The sequence below is a fragment of the Haliaeetus albicilla genome, chromosome 23 (genome assembly GCF_947461875.1).
Source record: "Haliaeetus albicilla chromosome 23, bHalAlb1.1, whole genome shotgun sequence".
In the NCBI taxonomy this organism is placed as follows: Eukaryota; Metazoa; Chordata; class Aves; order Accipitriformes; family Accipitridae; genus Haliaeetus; species Haliaeetus albicilla.
In genome coordinates, this window is record NC_091505.1 from 17512761 (window position 1) to 17531203 (window position 18443).

The 18443-nt window shown below is 45.6% G+C and overlaps 1 protein-coding gene across 6 annotated transcripts in view; it reads left to right on the forward strand.

The window, feature by feature from the left end:
* Window positions 1–16969: 16969 nt before the first annotated feature.
* The window catches only part of LOC104314855 (integrator complex subunit 6-like), a 42552-nt gene continuing 41078 nt past the window's right edge, over window positions 16970–18443 (forward strand). For 2 of the 6 annotated variants that reach the window (XR_011329518.1, XR_011329519.1), the window contains exons 1-2: window positions 16970–17306; window positions 17397–17474. Coding sequence is in view for 2 of the 6 variants with exons in the window: in XM_069811429.1 (XP_069667530.1) it covers window positions 17196–17306; window positions 17397–17474 (189 nt within the window). In the remaining 4 variants the exon portion in view is untranslated. The remainder of the gene's footprint in view (window positions 17307–17396; window positions 17475–18443) is intronic. The other 4 variants (XM_069811429.1, XM_069811431.1, XR_011329517.1 and 1 more) reach the window with 2 other exon arrangements.

The following is an 18443-nucleotide window of genomic DNA, read 5'->3' on the forward strand; positions in this document are numbered from 1 at the left end:
TTTAGATTTGTCTTTCAAAGCTGACCGCAAGTACCGTTTGTCCTTCTCTTTCTGATCCTGGCTCCTCTCTGAAGGGCTCTCCACATTGCACGCTCTGTTTCTTGAGCATGGCGCCAAGGCGTGCTTCAGGCTCCCTCATGGAGTTCTGCTGGGAATTACTCTGGAAACCACCCGTCCTTCCTGCTGAACTCGTTCCTTATTATGGTCAGCAGGACAAAGACAAGGGATTTAAAAGGCCTAGAAGTTGAGAACAAGAAACTGTTGTTGCTGCTAAGCAGATGGTCTGGTGCTTAGTTCATGCAGCCTTTGGTACGTTGCAAACCTGCTGCAGAAAAGAGAGATCTGGGAGGCGAGCAGGCTGGAGTTGATCTCTGACCTGGAAATTCAAAAAGCTTCTGGTTTTGGGCTTTGCTGCCACCAACGACTGAGAACTTTACAGTGTGGATAATCTATGTGCACTGACTTGAAGAGGACACCATCAGCACAGATCCTACCTGTACTTGATTTGCACACACAGTGATTAGAGTTTATTTCTCCATCGGGTCTTATGGTGACCCCTTTGACTCAAGGCATTAGAAGCAACCTGCCACGGGCATGTTCTGAACTGTGTATGGGAGGGTACAACTCAGCAACAGTCACATCCTGAATTAACTTAAGTGAAGGCCAGCCCCCAAAAAACTTTGATTGTGGAGATCCTACTGAGTTTGGTGGATCTGGAGAATGTGACGCTAACAAAAGACTGAGATCATTGATGAGATGACTGTAAAATAACTCAAGCCATGTAGTTTACCAAAGGCCAAATTCAGAGGAGGACTAAGGAGTATCAGACCATGGTTTCCTGAAGACATTTATCCCGAAGACAAATTTGATGTAGGGGCCTTCTGGACATTTTTTCTGACCCTGTGCCACCTCCTCTGTTGTGTTGGCACAGATCTTAACACCTAATTAAGTGAATCAGGGGCGTGGAGGAAATCCAACTTAAAAAAGAAAACAAAACAAAACAACCAACAACTTACGTTTATAAAAATAGACAAAATAGTGCATAGACCAATGGGGTGGGGGATGCAAAAACAAAACATAGCCGAAGATTAGGGGACTGGAAATAGGTGGAGCTTGCTTTGCAGGGAAGAAAAAACGTCTGTGCAACCATGGCTAACATTTTAAGTAATAAGAGTTTGCTGGCCCAGCTGATTTTCACTGAAATAGGTTAGGGAGTGTTCAAACAAGTATATCCAGATCAGAGGGGTGGTACCCTATTGCAGGGCAATGCTCACCAGCCTCTGGGCAGGCTGGGGGAGGACTCTGCTGTCAACACAGCTGGATTTGGGAGGAGATACGTGTCCACAGACAGACTCCCAGCACTGTCGCAGCCTAAACCAGTCTTGCCATATGCCTCCCTCTCTAGAACAGCATGTCTCCTCGCACAGCTGTAGCGTGCAGTTTGCCTTCCCGTGTGCCTGAAGAGGCAAGCTGTACATTAGCATTCTTATAACAAGCTTTCCTTTGAGGGGAGCTAATGGACATATCTCTTAACTTCAGCAGAAGCCATGGGCGCATCCGAATGCTGGGTGTGAGCCTGCGTTCTGTCCTTTTATTTGGACAAATTACAGTATTTAACTTGGAAAGGCCTGCTCATGTCTCTTGCTTGACTTTCAGGCTCTGAGCAGAGTGAATTACTGACATGGGGATGTAAGATTTAATTTTTCAAAAATGACACACATTTTTGTATGGACATGCCTATATCCAAGATGTAGAAACTGCTTAACTGTAGTCTGAGTTTTCCAGTCATTATGCTAAGTAATTCACTTCTACTGCCACTAGAGGTATAACATTCACTTGAGCAAATACCAAAGGAAACATTTAGTTGGAAGCTTTGCCCATATTAATATTTCATTTTTCAAATAGTGTTTTTGATCTGGGTTTTTTTGGAGGCCTCAGCCTACTTTGCCTATTGCTGTTGGGCAGTCTTTCTTTGATTGAACTACAGCTGACTACTCAGGAGATGAAATGCCACTTTGTGATTAAAGGGCACAGAATTGAATGCTCATTTAAACTGCATAAAAAGCTAAATTATAGTATCAGTCATCGTATCAATCATCTGTGACTGCCTCATGTGCAAGCTTGTACCAACACATTTGTAAGTCTCATTTCACATCGCTTGTTGTTCTGGTGCAAATTTACATTTATTCTGAAATGCAAACATAACAAAATCTATTTAAAATGAATTTCCTTTTTTTGGTCTGATGGCCAACTCTCAGATATAACCACCCCTTTGAAACTCATGAAAATGTCAGCGAGGACGACGATAGCGATGAAGCTCCCATGTGTCTGCTGGGACTGGCAGGAGAATTGCTGCATTACCTGGGGTTTAATTGCAGACCTGCAGCGCCTACGCAGTCCGAGTGCAGCGGAAGGGATGGCTCAGCTCAGTGGTGGTGGGTGTTTTGAGGGGGGGAGGCGGACGTTGGCTAAATTACGCCTCGCTGCAACCCTGTTGGAGCATAATCTCTGCCTGTGTGAAGTTTGTAACCTTTCTTTCAAAATTTTCTGACGTGCTCAGAGCAAGACTCTGCCAGCTCAGTGCTGCCTGTGCAGAAGAGCCGGGGAGCGGCGGGTTGCTGTGGGAACTGCCCACTGTGCCATCGCAACGCCGCGGCCGTCGCAAGCTCTCCCGCCGCAATCGGCACGGCCCGCTTCGGCTTCCCACTGCATTTCCACATGCTGCTTTTCACCTCCTCCTCAGCTCTGCCCGATGAGCGCAGCCCAGCAAGACGCCGGCGTGCCAGCTCAGGAGCGAGCGTGGGGAAGGCGAGGTGACGTGAGCCTGAGCTGCAAATCTCTTCGTGGAGAGCGAGCCCCAAAAGCAGCCTTCCTGCCACGTTCTCCTTGCAGGACTGCACCCACCTCGCTGCAGAGAGAAAGGGAAAAAAACAGGAAATTCCACGATGAACGCTGGAGGGAGAGATCTCTTTCACTGGTTTTGTGAAGTTTAGTTTGTTATTTGGGGTAAAAGGGCAGCATTCAGGAAATAAAGGCATGATGGATAGATTGAAATGTCTGTTTTAATTTAGAATCCATTGCACTACAGTGTGGTATACACCGTATTTATAGGCACTATGCTACATGTCACAGTAAAACTATTTTGTAGGGAAAATATTGAAACAAGACATCAGATGCTCTCAGAATTTTTGCTTTTCTCCTAGAATGAAATTTTGACAAAATTATTGATTGCTTGAAGCATTTAATTACAGCAAAAGTGGGCTTTTGATGGGAAAGGTGTTTCCAGCATAAGTGAAGCACAGATCCTCATAAAACTTCTGGCCTAGTGCAGCCTTTGGGTTGCTCCTTTCCCCAATACAATGCTAACAGCACAGTTCGTTATAGACAACATAGATATTGCACTTGGTATATTCCTATTTTTAGTTTCTTTGTACTTTTTGTAGTAATACTGATAAATTCACTGGAGTATTATTACACTCGCAAGACACTTTTGACTAAGAGAAACAGTGTACAATCGGGATACTTTGGATTATACTAGGATAAAAGTCGATAAAGTAATACTGCTGAAATTATAGCAATGTGAGATAAAAATCGGATCCACTGAATTTATTGAGAACAACAGCACTGCTATCTGACCTTACTTCTGCCCTATATACAGTCATTAGCAAGACAGTACCATTTATTTACAGCTTCCCTCTATTGCACACACAATCTTGGGCAGTAAATTCAATTGCTGGAGTATTCTGAGTGCAGTTCACTGGAGCAGTTGTGTTTAGAATAACGTTATCAACATGCTTTCTCCCCAAAATCAAGAAAACGGGTGGCAACCTTTTATGCTTTGCCCACAATTTTGATACTCTTCCCAATGATACAGTTTAGTGTCAAGTTGACCTTTATGGTTTTCACAGCTAAGGCAACAGTTACATAAAAGGGATGAATGAGCAACAACAAAAGAGGAAGGCTGGGATCATATAATCTGAAAACTGGAACTGCCTGCATTTATACTTTACTATTTCAGTGAGGAAGGCAGCACTGAAGAGTGGTTAAAGCTGTAAGGAAATAGAGGTTCTGCTCTCATTTCTGCCTTATATTCCCTGTATTGCCCTGTGTAAGTCGTTTTAAGACCAGACTGCAAATGTCGCCTAATTTAAATTTTAAAAGTCAGAAAGTGTAAATTTTTCAGAAAAAAACCACAACCTTGTAACCAATAGTCAAAATTATGCCTACTGGTGAAGAAAAGGAGGCACGTAGCAGTCAAGGTTGATTTTCAGTGACAAAAGTGCCTTTGGCTCCTACTGATTAGACTTTGATTTCTCCCTCAGTAAATGAGAATGAAACACTTACACCATGTGAGGCACGTTGGATGTGAGTTAGTTTACATGACTATTAACAGTTGGGATTAATATTTGTCACTAAACCAAAATATTGGCAAGTATGCAAGTAATAAGAAAGCGTCACTGTTTCTTAGCCTTGCTGGTTGTTTATGCTCCCATCTTTAGTTTTTGCTGAGATGCAAAACACTGAGATACTTTCACACAAACTAATAATTTAATTATTACTAGAGCTGTATGACATGGCCATAACTATGGTTGGGTAGAAGGGTTTCACCTTCTTATGAACCTAAACTAGATCTGGGCTCATCTGGAGCGCTTCTTCCAGTCTGGCGATACTTGGGTTTAACTGGACCCTTTTCTCTTGCTCTGCAGGATTTTGGGGTGGACAACTGGGATGGTTTAAGCCACTGGGTAAAGTTTGGGTCCCCTTGAGGGAGTAGCAAACAGTCCCTAGCCTTTGAGGCCAGAAATTCATACTTTCTTCACTGAGTTCTCTGAAAATTGACATGTTTGTCTCTCCCTCCCAAGATTCAAAAGGAAAGGGAATCTGGAGAAGCAGCAGGTTGGCCTTGATGCCACTCAAGCCCACTGAGTTTTTGTACAGCTGCTGTATTTGATGTATCAGCTGCCTACTTCTGATTTTAACCGCTCTTCAAATATCTTCAGAACTAACAATGCAGCATATCAGCATACGTAAATCTGTGGGGTTTGCTAAAGCATTTTCCTTATAGTTTTATTGACCTTAGCAGCAATAAACAACAGTGTGTTCAGAGGGAAGACTGAGTTTCTCTGTATGTTTGTCGTGCTAGTTCTTGGTTCAGGATTTTTTTCCACTATTGTCTGTTAAAATTTGTTTTATGGCTTGCATGACACAGTGACTGATGCTGAAATCCTCTGATGTCTTTTGGAAATGCAACAGAAGCAATTTCCAGCCCATGTCATGGGGAATTTGCATGTTCCTGGGAATAAGAATTAAGATGAAAGCAGGGTGTGTGGGAAGACCTGGTTGTGGCAGAATCATTCTTGGCTGCTTTCTTGGTTGGAGAGCAATCACAAAATGAGGATTTTTACCAAGCTTGTTTAGATCCTCATAAGTGGATTTTGGCAGGAGGCAGGATGTGGCCACTGCCAGCTGCCTTGCTGAGTTGTGTGTATGTTCTGTACCTCTGTAAAACTAATGATTAGGCTATGATGAGAAAATAAACCTCAGTAGGAAAGAACAGTTAGCAAACCCCTAAAGTCCACTGTCCACAAAGAGTCCCATTTCTTAGATGGGCTTGCTTTATTTTAATAATGTTAGAGAAAAAGCTCCATTTTGAGACAGAAGGCATAGTGTAGACCTGGTCTATGAAATTAGATAGCACTCTTTTGCCTATCTACTGGGAAAAGGAGCAGCTGAGCATAATGCTTGCACACAGGCAGCTCTGTACAGTGTTTCACGAAAAGCTTTGAAGAAGATAAGAGTCTCATTTTGTACTTTGACAAAGAGTTGCACTGACAGCGAGAGTCTCCATGTTACACTTGCAGCGAGTACAGCAGTTTTCCGTGGCGTTGCTGCAGCACTGCCCTACCTTATTTTATTGCCCTCCCTGTTTGCCACATCACCAGCTCCCGGTAGCCGGGGGTGCTGTGGATGTGCCGGTCCTGGATCCCGGAGGCAAAGGGTCCACGGGATGGCTTTCTGAATCTCTGCAAGCAAGCTGCAGCTCCACAAGATGGGAAGTAAGAGACCAGCTTGATAACAGATATCCTTTACTGCTTTTGTTTGAAAATAGTAAACGAGTAAGAAAAATATTATGGTTGTATCTGGTATGCAGCAAGGCTTTAAATTTGAGTTTACTTACCTTCCAAGCTCTCCACATATCCTTTATTTGACCAGAAGTTTGCAAACGTGGCCATGGGAGGGTTGCAGGGGTAATTGGCTAGCAGCCTGGGGACTGTATTTAATTAGCAAGGAATGCCCCAGCCGTAGCTGCATTCTCTGTAGGAGCCGCAACCCACATAGCTACAGGTGCTGTCCTCTCTCTCCAGGCCCAGGGACTGCCCTTCTTCACACAGGAGGGCTACACGTTGCAGCTTGTGCTGCATATGGAAAAGAATATGTTTGGATATCACTATCAGAACAAAAGTCTTTCTATTTTCTGTTTATTGCTCTGCCAGTAATGCAGGCAGTATCCTTGGATTTAGGGCCCTGCTACCCTCTTATTAGAGATGAATCCCTGGTTGTCAAAACCTTGGTGGATTCACATTTTTTAACCCTCTGTTTGATTAACCATTTCAGGACAGCTGGGCCTGACTCTGACTAGCATCAGCTGCTGATCTTATTGAGTTCATCTGGAGTTTCAAGTGATTGATACCTCTGAGAATTAAGCTCAAAGTGCACCAGGCTAGACTGCCTAGAGCTAAAATACCCACAGTCAAAGCCCATTAACTTAAATGTCTGTGTTTCACTGAAATTCTCTTTGGAAGGCTGCAGCTAATTTTTCCTTTGTTGCCACTGTTCTGAAGTATCGTGCCTTGATGCACTGAGATGTAATACACTGTTATGATTTTTTTGTTGTTGTTTTTTTAAGTAGTCTGATAGCTAAATACCCTCTTTGGTACTAATTTCTAAATCAAAAAAGTTAACTTCTATATTTATGGTCATTTTAGTTTTATCAGGTGACTGTGGGTGCCTGGGACATGAGTCAGGTAAGCTCCTGTTGCGTGTATCAAAAGGTAATTTATTGTTTCAGTTTATTAAGTTATACATTTTGTGTAATTTTGGCTCCTCCTAAAGAAAAACAGGAACCTTGTTAGAGCTATGCTTCTCTCTGTGCTTGTTTTCCTTCCGATCTACGTTTTTTTTCCCCAACTACTTTTTGAAGTGTTTTTTCCTTATTTTGCTTCCGTACATCCATTCTCATGCTGTTTTAATTTCTCTCCTGTCTGTGTTCCTTAATGTGTGTGAGCACTGAGGAGAGCTGAGCATCTGGAGAAGGGCAAAGGGGCTGTGAGCTCTTAGTAGGAAACTCCAAAGCACTGGCACTGAGATACTAACCCTTGAAGGGCACGGCCCAGTATCAGGGACTCACTTCCCAGGAAAACCGCATTAGCAGGGGTGCTGAACAACTTAGGACCCCCCTGCCTTAGCGCAAGTATACCACTTGCCTTATATTTTTTGTTTAGTGTGCTCCAAAGCTGAGAATACAAGTGCTATGGAAACCTTGAGTCATCAGTAGCTCATCACAGATTTCCACTGTGCTAGACCGTCACAAGGCTTTTGTGGTCTTCCCCCTTGAATTTTTAATCCGGTTTCATTTCTTGTATACATGTCAAGTCTGTGCCCAGCACTGATCACCCACCATGTCCTTTCCCCTTCTCCCTTCTCTGCTGCTTTCTCCTCTCTTTCTTTTCTGCCTCGTTGCTGGATGGTAAAATGAAGGAGCAGGAGGTATATGTGTTGGGAGGAATGGGGAGATTGCAGCAGGGACGTGGAAGGGGGTGGCAGGAGAGGGCAGCGCTGCTGGGGGGTAAGGGACAAGCTGCCCGTCCTTGGCTCGGGGATGCTGTAGAGTGTGCATTGCGCAAGGCTGGAGAAGTGTTGGGGTGATGAATGAGCATGTTGTGACATGGGAAATAGCTGGCACAAACTCCCAGTTCAGTTGGATTTTCCTTGCAAACACAATGGGTTTAGCTGAATAGGGAATAATTGAAGTTTGAAAATGTTTCTGACTGTTCTGAAATTGTTTGGAAGAGACTTGGCGTTATTACAGCCTTTTAAAAAAAAAAAAGGCTGGGCATAATCATAATTGGAAATTCTTCTTTTATAAATGTTGCATGTAAAATCTTCTATTGCAGTTACTATTTTTTAAAAATGAAACTGAGTGACTTCAGGGTGGAGTTTCTGGGTTTTGTTTGTTTGTTTTTCCTTGCTGTCTGAGGTAAATTGTTACTTTCACTTGGCTATGGAGAGCAGTTGTTTGGTTGCCTTGTCTTTCTTTTTTTGTAGATAGTACCAAATTATTATTGGGCACTGGGGGGCTTTTTGACCAAGAATGGAGTACAGCTGCATTTTCTACCCTTTGAATATGAGATACAGAGGCTACAATTAAATACCAAAACATAGGATTAAAATTTTCCTTGTTATAACCTGAGATTCGCACTTCACTAGCTAATGCAATATTCTCTCTCTGCACAATTCTAAGTGTGGTTGCTCTAGGGAAAAGGGGGGGGGGAGGGTTTGATTGTGAAGCTCTGCCAGAAGCATCTCCTGCCCCCGGAGGAAGCCTGCTGGAAGATGGAGAAGAGCCGAGCAGAAGAATGTAGAGAACTGTTTACTGCTTGTTACTGATGTGCAACACTTGGCCTGATAGTTCAGCACTGAACGACAGGAACTGCCATGCTGTTTCCAGGAACAGCCAGTGGCAGATGGTTAGCGATGAAGAAAAAGGCCACATACCTACATACCATATCATCTTGACTTGGTGTCTCCTCCCAGCTTTGAGAAATCAGCTGGGTAAGGCTTTGAAAAACCCAAAAGTTTCACCTAGGCTACTGTGTCTATTTGCCATTGATCACACTGTCCCCCATGAATTTGTTTAATGCCTTTTAAAATCCATTTTCAGTCTCCACAACCTCCTGAGGCACCGACTGCCACAATGCAATTATGGATGGTATGAAAGAGTACTTCCTTTTGGGTGTGTTTGTTTTAAACCTGCTGCTTAATGACTTTGTTGGATGCCCCCTCAGCTTTTGTACTGCAAGAGAAAGTGAACAATTATTCTGTATTTACTTTCTCCATTCAGCATTTTATAGACTGCTATCATTTCCCTCTGCAGTCATCTTTTTTTCCCAACCTGAAGAGCTCTTGTCTATTTAATTTCTTCTTGTAGTGAAGCTGTTCTGTATCTCAGAAGATAAATGTGGGCTTTTTATTACTCCTCTCTTTCTTCTTCCTCTCAGACAAAAGTGTCAGGGAAACCTTATACAGGAATGCCATCGTTAAAAGATTCTTTGGTGCCTCTTGGTGCCAAAATAATTAGCTTTCAGCTCTTGGAAATTGCCAAAAGCTTCTGAAAGGAAGAGAAAACTTCATTCTCATAACCCTCTCCAGTTTGAGGTTGCATTCACATCCAAAACTAGGTAAGAGCATGTAGCAAGTAAACAGGAGAAGTGTCTGCATTTGAAGTTCTCCTTTGCTGCCCACAAACCTTCAAATTTAATACACAGAAATCGCGTGAGTGCAAGGAAGTGACAAAATCGGGACCTGAGAGATCAGGAAATTCAGTAATTTGGTCTGTACTGAGTAGGGTCAGCAGTGCTAAACAGGAACAAAGATAGCAACTCCAGAGAAAGCAGACTTTGGTGTTCTTTTTTCTACTCAGTCCAGAATAAGCACAATATCTTCTATCATGTGCAAATCTAAAGAGACAGAGGAGTAAAAGAGATAGCATGTTTTTATTTTAAATTTCTATGTTCCTATCTGACATAAATACCCCATTTGAGAGAGGCAAATGCAAATGTCTCCAGATCCAGGCGCAAGCATCTGCAGGGAACACCTTGCTGCCCTTTCAGTCTGGCAAAGTCATGCAGCTCTTCCACCTTGTGCCCTTTTTTCCTACCCCGTCACATTTGAGCTGACTCTTCAAGACTCTGCATGCCTATTTCTTGCTTGCTGCTGTGTCTCAGTTCTTTGGATTTCCCATTTGGTCTGTGCTGCTGGCAACACTGCTGCACTGTGCTGCCTGCTCCTGCCATCTCCTTTTTTTTCATGCCACTACACAGAGAGCTCACAAGATGAGGTTGTGTCCCTGCTTAAGCGCTTCCTGGAAACTTGTTTCTGCCAAACACCTACCAGATACTTCAGGAGGTGAGCCTTTGCTTCCTCTTCCTCATTAATTATCTTAAAAAAAAAATATATATTGAATGAAAGGATCTCTTTTATTCTCCTGTGCACTTGCTTTTTGCTGAGTTTCCTTCTAACCTCAACAGTGCTGCTTGGGCCTTTCTCTCCTCCTGTCCTGCCTTGCTGTCTTGTTACCACCCACTCATTAGATCATGTCTGAAATTAGCTTGCGGGAACTACAGGGCAGGGTTGATTTCTCTTGCCTCTTTAGTGAGGGCTTGGCACAGTTTTGAGTGGTTTTGAAAAAATAGTAAAAACAACAAAATAAGCCCTTGTGCAGCTGGGGAAACCAAGGTAGGAAGGCCAGGTACCTATGGAAGGTGCTGGTGAAGGTCTGTAGCAGTGCCAGCGAGAGCTCACGTGGCACCAAAGCTTGTGCTCCAGGTAGATAATTCTGTCCACTTCTGTAACTGTCTTCAATGACAAATAGTCATTAGGATGAAGTATTGGATTCCTTTGGGGGGAAAAAAATTATTTTGTGAAGAATGCTTATGGTAAAAGCAACACTTTTATTGCACAATGTTTTCTGTAGTAGCTTTGGGGTTTTTTTTGGCAACTAAATGATGATAAAATAAATGTACTGATGCTGTGAAAGACTTCAGTTTCAGTAAGGTGGTGATGATGATCTGTTAAGTCGATGTCGGGAATGTTAATATTCATCCCTAAATAATACATCAGATTTCCAGTTCAGGACCAGTAACTTGATTTTTAGGTGCTCTCAACACAGAGTTAACATCTCACAGAGTGGTGTCCCTTGATATACCTGAGACTGTCCCTAACTTTTTTTTTTTTGAGATATAAGGAGCCATGCCATTGGGGGGCAGTGGGTGTTCCTGGTGGAGTGAAATGATGCTGAGGGCTGAAAAGTGACTTGCAGAGCTGAAATTGGAGGGCTGAAGCTCCCTGAGACTCACACCAAGGTCTGGTTCACTTCGGATCAGGCACAAGCAGGATGTGGAGTGCACAGTCAGGTTAGATAAACTTTCTCTGTGGGAGATACTTTGAACTCTGTAAGGGAGAATTTCTGTTGCAGGCAAGCCACGTATGTAGTAAAAAATCATAACTGTGTCCAGAAATGAAACAGCCAAGCATGGCTTTCCCTTTATGATGAATCCTGTCAGTTCAGAGCAGGTCCCCAGCCTATATAAGTATTCTTTGTCATAAAATAAATGCTGATAGGTAATAGATGAAGCAATGGTGGCACAAATCTGTGTACCCTAGCCTAGGAAAATGACTTTCCTAACCAGTCCCTGTTGGCTCCAGTCTACTTAAAAATGTGTGTTTTCAGGTGTCAGGTCTGGTAACGATACACTGCGTTTACAACTCTTCCTCACACAAACCCAGGCAGAAGGATGTAGTTTTCCTGAGAAGAGGCAATTTTTTAGTCTCTTTATATTTTACCTCGTAGAATGTAATAAAATCCAAATCCTGCTACTTTGCACATTCATTTAATTCATATTGTTGCTTTCCACATGGCTAATACTCTGGATTATTATTTTTTTTTATAATGCCTTTCATCCAAAGATCCCAAGCTGATTTGGCCCAATTCCCAGGTACAGCTTAGCAACACTTAGCATAAGACCAGTAAAAGGAAGTAACAGGGAATTTCACGCGGTTCTTGGCTGGCTGTCAATTCAAACGTACCTACAGGTCAGAGCATCCCTGGCCTGTGAGCCCCTGCTTCCCATGGCTGTGACAGCCTGGTGCATGTCTCTCCTGTCTCAGATAGAAATCCCTCTTTCTCTTTCCTATCTCTTCCCCTCCACCCCCGAACAAGCTCTGCTGTCTCCCAGCATTTATGAGAGAGAAATGATAAATCTTTATGTGGGGAGAACTTGGTGGGACATATAGGGTCTTGGAGCTGGGTGACTCACCCCCTTAATCTGCTGTTATTTGCCATTTGATCACAAAGATGCACCAAGTGGAAGCACACACTTTCAGTTTTGTATCTCCCTGCATATGCATAGGTATGTGCATGATTTTAATGTCTTTTTCTCATCTTCATGTCTTGGTAAAATTTAGCAAACTGGAGAAATGAGTTACTCTAGAGGGTTTCAGTTTCTTTTTCAGTAGTCAGCATGTTTTTCAAACTTTTATTCTGAATGTTTTTCTTCTTTGGAGAGAGTCTTGGACTTTGAAACCAGCTCTCATATGGAAACCCTTGCCTGTTTGGAAATTTGTTCCAGCTTGTTTTGCTGTTCAAAGTGCTGCTTCATGGATTCATTTTATGCCTCCTCAGAGACATTTTGTCAGAATTTTGCTTATCTACCATTATTGCAAAATGATACACCATCTTAGGCAACCAATCACTTCCTCATCCCCTTTTCATTGGTCTTTAAAGCAAAATAGAAATTAAACTGTGTCTGCTGTTACGCAGGCTGCGGTGATCTGGCTTTCACCTTTGGACCATGGGTGGTATTAGCTGTGCTCACATAAAAACCTTGCAGAAAGAGGAAAGGTACTCTGTACCATGCACAGCAAAGGGTTAACCCATGTGTTGGGGAGATGGGGAGAAAATCATGCTGGCTGGACTCTGCCTCTTTGCTAATAGGCCTCTTTTTCTGAAGTGCATGGAAGACAGATGAAAAATCTCAGAGTTGCCTTGAATTATTTTCCTGAGCACACAGCTTTCTCTTTCTGTGGTGAAATATGACAGTTATAGTGTAGTATTTATGCACAGTCAATAAATCAGCAGAAAACGTGCTGCATTCAGGGCATGTATCTGTAGTCTGCTCCTTATGCTTTAGCTGAAAATGGAATTCTTGAATTTGCTGAAGACTGCGAAAAGAAATTCAGGTGCACATCTCCATGGGAGCCTTACACAAAGTCTGACGGCCCACAGTAATGCAGGATCTGCATCTCAGCTTCTGTTACTGTCCTCCAGTCTGTGAACCCAGACTCCCAAAAGGCAGCGGAAAGACAAGTTTTGGATTAGACTCCCAAACTCTTGCTTTAGTGGAATGATTGCAGAAAGGAGATGGAGCAAGTGAAAAGGGCAGAAATCTCTAAGGGGTGAGTTACAATTTTGTGGAAGTTTGTAGTGTAGTTACAAAATAGGGAAAAAAAAAAAAAAGTGCTGCTGAGCAATATCCTGGAAAATACTGGTTTGCTTTTTTTTTCAGAAGGGGCTGTGTGACACACTGGCAGAAGCAGCCTGGCCTTTTCTAGTGTCTGGCTTAAGAGCAGCTAACTGCTGACGGGTGAGAATATTTAGCCCTGATACAGCACACAATATCAAAGGACTTGAATTTGCTCAGCTTCTGCCATCTTGAATATAATTCTCTGTATTCTTGCTCTGCCGTATAGTTACTGGAGCTCTGAAGGAGAAATTATTTAGCACAGTTTCTTACCTTTCATACTGGAGTTCAGCTGTACACATTCTTTATGTAAATAGGAGATTTCATCTTTCTGTGAGGGACAGTGGATCTGTGGCTGGCTAAGAGCTAAACACTGCTGAATGCTCACTGTGGTACTGAAAATTGCATCTTGTGTGGTGCCAAGCAAGTCCCTTAGCTCTGGTAGCAGCCCTTCTTTCTGTATGATAGGGATAATATCTCCCAACTCACGGGATGGATTAATCAGTATTTTTATAGTAATTTAGCAGTGACCATTATTGCTTTGGCTTGAAGCCTTTTAAATCAAGCAGGAAAGTCATCAGGCAGCTGTATTACAAGAGCAAGATAGGGAGCCACAGAACCAGAGGGCGGTTTGAAGGGTTTATCTGTTGATACAGATTTTTCAGGAGATAATTTCTGGCTAAGGTATCAACCATGCCCCAAATTCAGATGGCTAATTGGTGCCAAAGCTGACCTCCTTCAGTGCCTGAAGGAGCATGGCTAGTGTCTCACAGGTATATTGCTTGTTCAGGTCAGAAAGCAGCTAGGTGAGAAAAAAGTAACAGATGAAGCAATATAAAGGTGTTAAGAAGAAAGGAAGATTGTTAGAGCTAAAATCCTGTTAGAGGCAACAGCTTAGACGTTAAGCTGTGTAAGGACAAGGAACAGAAAAATAATAACTCATCAGCAAAACAGGGAAAAATACCACTGATCTGTTTGGTCAGAAATTGACTGAGATTATTCTTCCAGAATTATGTTCCTTTTTACTGTGGGATAGAATATCTACACAGGAGCTATTTCAAAATATTTAATTATAGGAGAGCTTAATCTGCAGTAACTGTTCTGATTAATTTCCCCATAGAGACAATTTCTTTAACTATTGCAGTTGAAGAAATGTAGATGAGTGTAATTTCAATTAAAAACCAAGAAAAGTTTGAACTTTATAGATGTAACAAATGTCTGCTGCCACAGCTGCTAGGTAGTCCGCACTGCAAACACAAATTGTATGGAGGAGCAGTAAAGAACCACTCACTCTAGCTGCATTCATGCACATTAGCAACCGTGGTGTCTGTTATTTTCAGGAATTAAAAAAAGTCTCATTAAACTAAATAAATGTCTTGCATTGTGCCCAGAAAATTGCTAGACTTCAGCTCTTGTGGTGTCCAGCAGGAGCAGGCTCCAAAAGCCAAAATCCTCAACAGAGAAAGAGGGAGAGTATGTGAACCCTGCCTGCTGCTGCCCTTGGAAAGGTCAACCTCTGAAACAGGAAACAAGAGGGTTTCATCTTGACCTTTAAATACTACATTTGGATGTGAGAGAAGTGGCTTTTAGGTATCTGGCAGTCTGGAATAATAAAAAAAAAATACGGTGAGGGTATGAACTTCTAATTGTTTAGCATTTCCTATAGTCTGACTTGAGGACGCTGTAGGACGCAGGGCCTCTAGGTTGCCAGTTTGAATTGGCTGAGGTCAGCTGGAGTCAGAAGTTAGTCTCTGATCTCATCTGGTTGATGTGAGAGAAATGCATAGGTGGCCTCATCAAGTTCTCGGTGCTGGGACCTAGCAATATTAGCTGGCATCTTCTACCAATAGTTTAGTTTCCATTCAGTCCTTAGCAAATCTATTCCTATCCAGGAGTTGTCTTTCCAGGCTAACATGCAGCAGTGCAAAAATACGGTATCTGCATTTTTCTCTTATCTATCGATTCAAATCCCATTTCTTTCAGTCTGGTTCCATTCATGTGCACTAATCACTTGCATAAAAATATTTATCTGTTTATCCCTCCTGGCATTTCTGCTATGATTGTTAAAATTCAGAAACCAGGCTCACAGTGGGACTTGCACATATGCAACTTATGGAGAAGGCCTGGATAATGGAATGGAGTCTCCAAGTTTGACATTATTTGTTTTCAAAATGAGCTGCTTTTCAACTATTGTTTTATCCACTTTTGGTTCACTAAAATGAAATAATTTGATAATGTTATATGAAAAACATTTGCAGAAGCTAAGGTTTTTGAAAATACAAACTTCTTTCTAAAGGCAATATAGAGACTTGCCGCTGTCCTGTATCCAGATGTTGGGGTTTTTTTTGGTGACAGAAGCGACAAGCACATCCCTAAATTAAATGAATTTACACCTCCAATTATTTTGATCAAGATGGGTAATGCTACCTTTACAAACATTAATATTTTGTAATGCTTTGTAATGGGGATTTTAGAATTCACCTGTGGTGTTGTGAAACAGCAGTATCATCAAAATGCTTTACAAAAACAGAGCGAAAACTGAAACTGACTCCTTGACTGTTTTTCAAGTGAATGGCAAAAAAAATCCATGGAAAAAAGCCTTTCAATGTAAAAGCAATGGAAAATATTATCAGTTTCTTAATTATTATTTTAAACTAAGATTCATGTTGACAGTGCTGCTTTTGTGTTTTTTGGATTCGATCCTGGAAGCAAACAAGCATTGGGGAGCAGACATAGTGCTAAATATTTCCTCAGCCTCACTCCACTTGCCCAGTTACAGTCAGAAGTAGCTGCTGGGGCCTGCGTATGCCCAGGGGCCCATGCCAGCACAGTCTGCTGCTCAAGGGCTGAGGCCTCACTTTTTTTGCCTCAGAGCAGGGGACCTTGATCCCTTCTTTCAGATGGAAGCTTTTTTTCCTCCCTTTTTCACCTGAGTGGTAGGATATAATGCAGGGTTTTGCCACAGTTAATTTGTTGCCGTCCTGCCTTCATGCAGGTGGGGTGAGGAGCCCTGCGAGCACCTAAGGACGGGGCCCCACACCCAAACCCGGCCGCTGCCTTCAGAAGATGGCCGTTACCTGACTGGAAAACAATCGCACGTGGAGGGCTGAGGATTTAGTGCTTAACTGAAACCTCTGAAGACCCGAAACGGAGCGATTATATCACCAGGTGATTAGCTGAGCTGCTTCGCTCGGTTCCCCGGGGCCGGCCTACAGCTCCTGCCCGCTCCCCGGCCGTCGAGAGCTGCCCGGCCTCCGAGGCCGGGCCGCGGCGGGGGTAGGCCGCGGCGGGCAGGTGTGAGTGAGGCAGCCGCTCGGCCTGAGGGCGAGTGCGCGCGCCCCAAGGCCGTGTGCTGACTCAGCCGCAGGGAAAGGCCGCAGCGCCGGGACGGCTACCGGGGGGGGGAGGGGGGGCACCGCCGCCACCGGGCGTTCTCTCTCCCTCCCTCGGGGGAGCCCCCGCGGCGGGGCGGGGCGGCCCCTGGGGCGAGGGGCGGGGAACCCCGCAGAGGGGCGGGGCGGGGTGACAGGTGCGGCGCGCGCGCGGAGGGGTCCGCCGGCGCCTCCCGCGTTCCCTCCTCACCCCGCCGCCTCCCCGCTCTCCCCCCCCCCTCACCCCGCTCCCTCTCCCTCATGAATATGCAAATGCGGGTATAATTGGCAGCCAATGGCGAGCGCGCTGGTCACATGGTGCTGGTGGAGGCTCAGGGAAGAGAAGTTGAGTCTCGGCGAACACAGGCAGCTCAGTAACGAGCCGCAGCGGCCGCAGCCGGAGCCGAGCCGAGCCGGGGCGGGCGGACAGGCGGCCGGCCAGGGGGAGTGAGCGAGCCGCTCTCCCCCCCCCCCCCCTTCCCTCCTCCCCGCAGGGTGCCCGGCGGGCCGGGGCTCTGCCTGGACCATGCCGATCCTCCTCTTCCTCATAGACACGTCCGCCTCCATGAACCAGCGGGCGTATCTGGGCACCAGCTACCTGGACATCGCCAAGGGCGCCGTGGAGATCTTCATGAAGGTGAGTGCGGGGCCGGGGGGGGGGGCCGCCGCCGCCGCCCCGCTCGCCCCCTTCGCCCGCTCACGCCGCTTCTCTCCGCTCTCTTCGCAGCTGCGGGCCCGGGACCCGGCCAGCCGCGGCGACAGGTACATGCTGGTTACCTTCGACGAGCCGCCCTACTGCATCAAGGTAATAACTCCCCCCCCCGCGGCCTCCCCGGTCCCCCCCGCGGCCGCCCCGGCCCCGCCGCGGGGCCGCCCTTGGCGTGGCGGCGGCGCGGCGCAGCCCCGTCCGGCCCGGCGGCGGCAGCAGCAGCCTGTGAAGATGGCGGACATTTTGCTTTTGTATGGAGGAGAGAGGCTGAGGGCGCTGCTGAGATGGAGGAGGGGGGGGGGGGGAGGGAGGAGACGGACGGGAGCGTGATTCACCGCCCCGGCGTGCCGAGGGGGGCGGCCGGCCGGCCGCGCTCCGCCTCCCCGGCCGTTGCTCGCCCGCCTCCCGTGAGGCGGTGGCTCCGGCGGGGGCCGCGCCTTCTCCTCAGCCCTCCCCCGCGGGTCCCGGCCCCCTCTTGCTGCTGTTTTACACCCCCCCGTCACGTCAGCGGAGGGTCGCGTCCCGGCCGGGCTGCGGGGGCACGGGCTTAGGGCAGGAGGCAGCGCCCTCCTCACGTCTGCGGGACCCCCGGCTGGCAGCGGGGAACCAGGGGACAGCCGCGGAGCGACCCCCCCCCCGCCCCGCCACCCTCACCGCCGCTGCCGCCTCCGGCACGGCTGTGGTTTTGGGGACGGAGGCACCCGGGGCTGTTCTCCGCCGTGTTGGGGTTCACCCCCCCCCCCCGCTGTGTACTGGAACCCGCACCGGTTTTGTGTAAGGTGCGCGTAATTCCCACTCGGGTAGACATCTCCGTGCAGGGTTGTGGCGAGCTGGACATGGAGTCCGCCTGGCTGGCTTCTCTCGTCCCTGTTTTCTCATTCCTCAAGATTGAGGCAAGTAGGGCCATGCCATTTATCACGTCGACTGTGCCACGAGGTTATGGCAAGAGGAAAAAAAAATTGGGGCTCTGTGTCCCTTATACTGTAGCCTTCAACTTGCTGATAGAAACGTCCCACTTAATTTAAAATATTTAAATAAAGCATGCCACAGAAAACAGCATTGCTG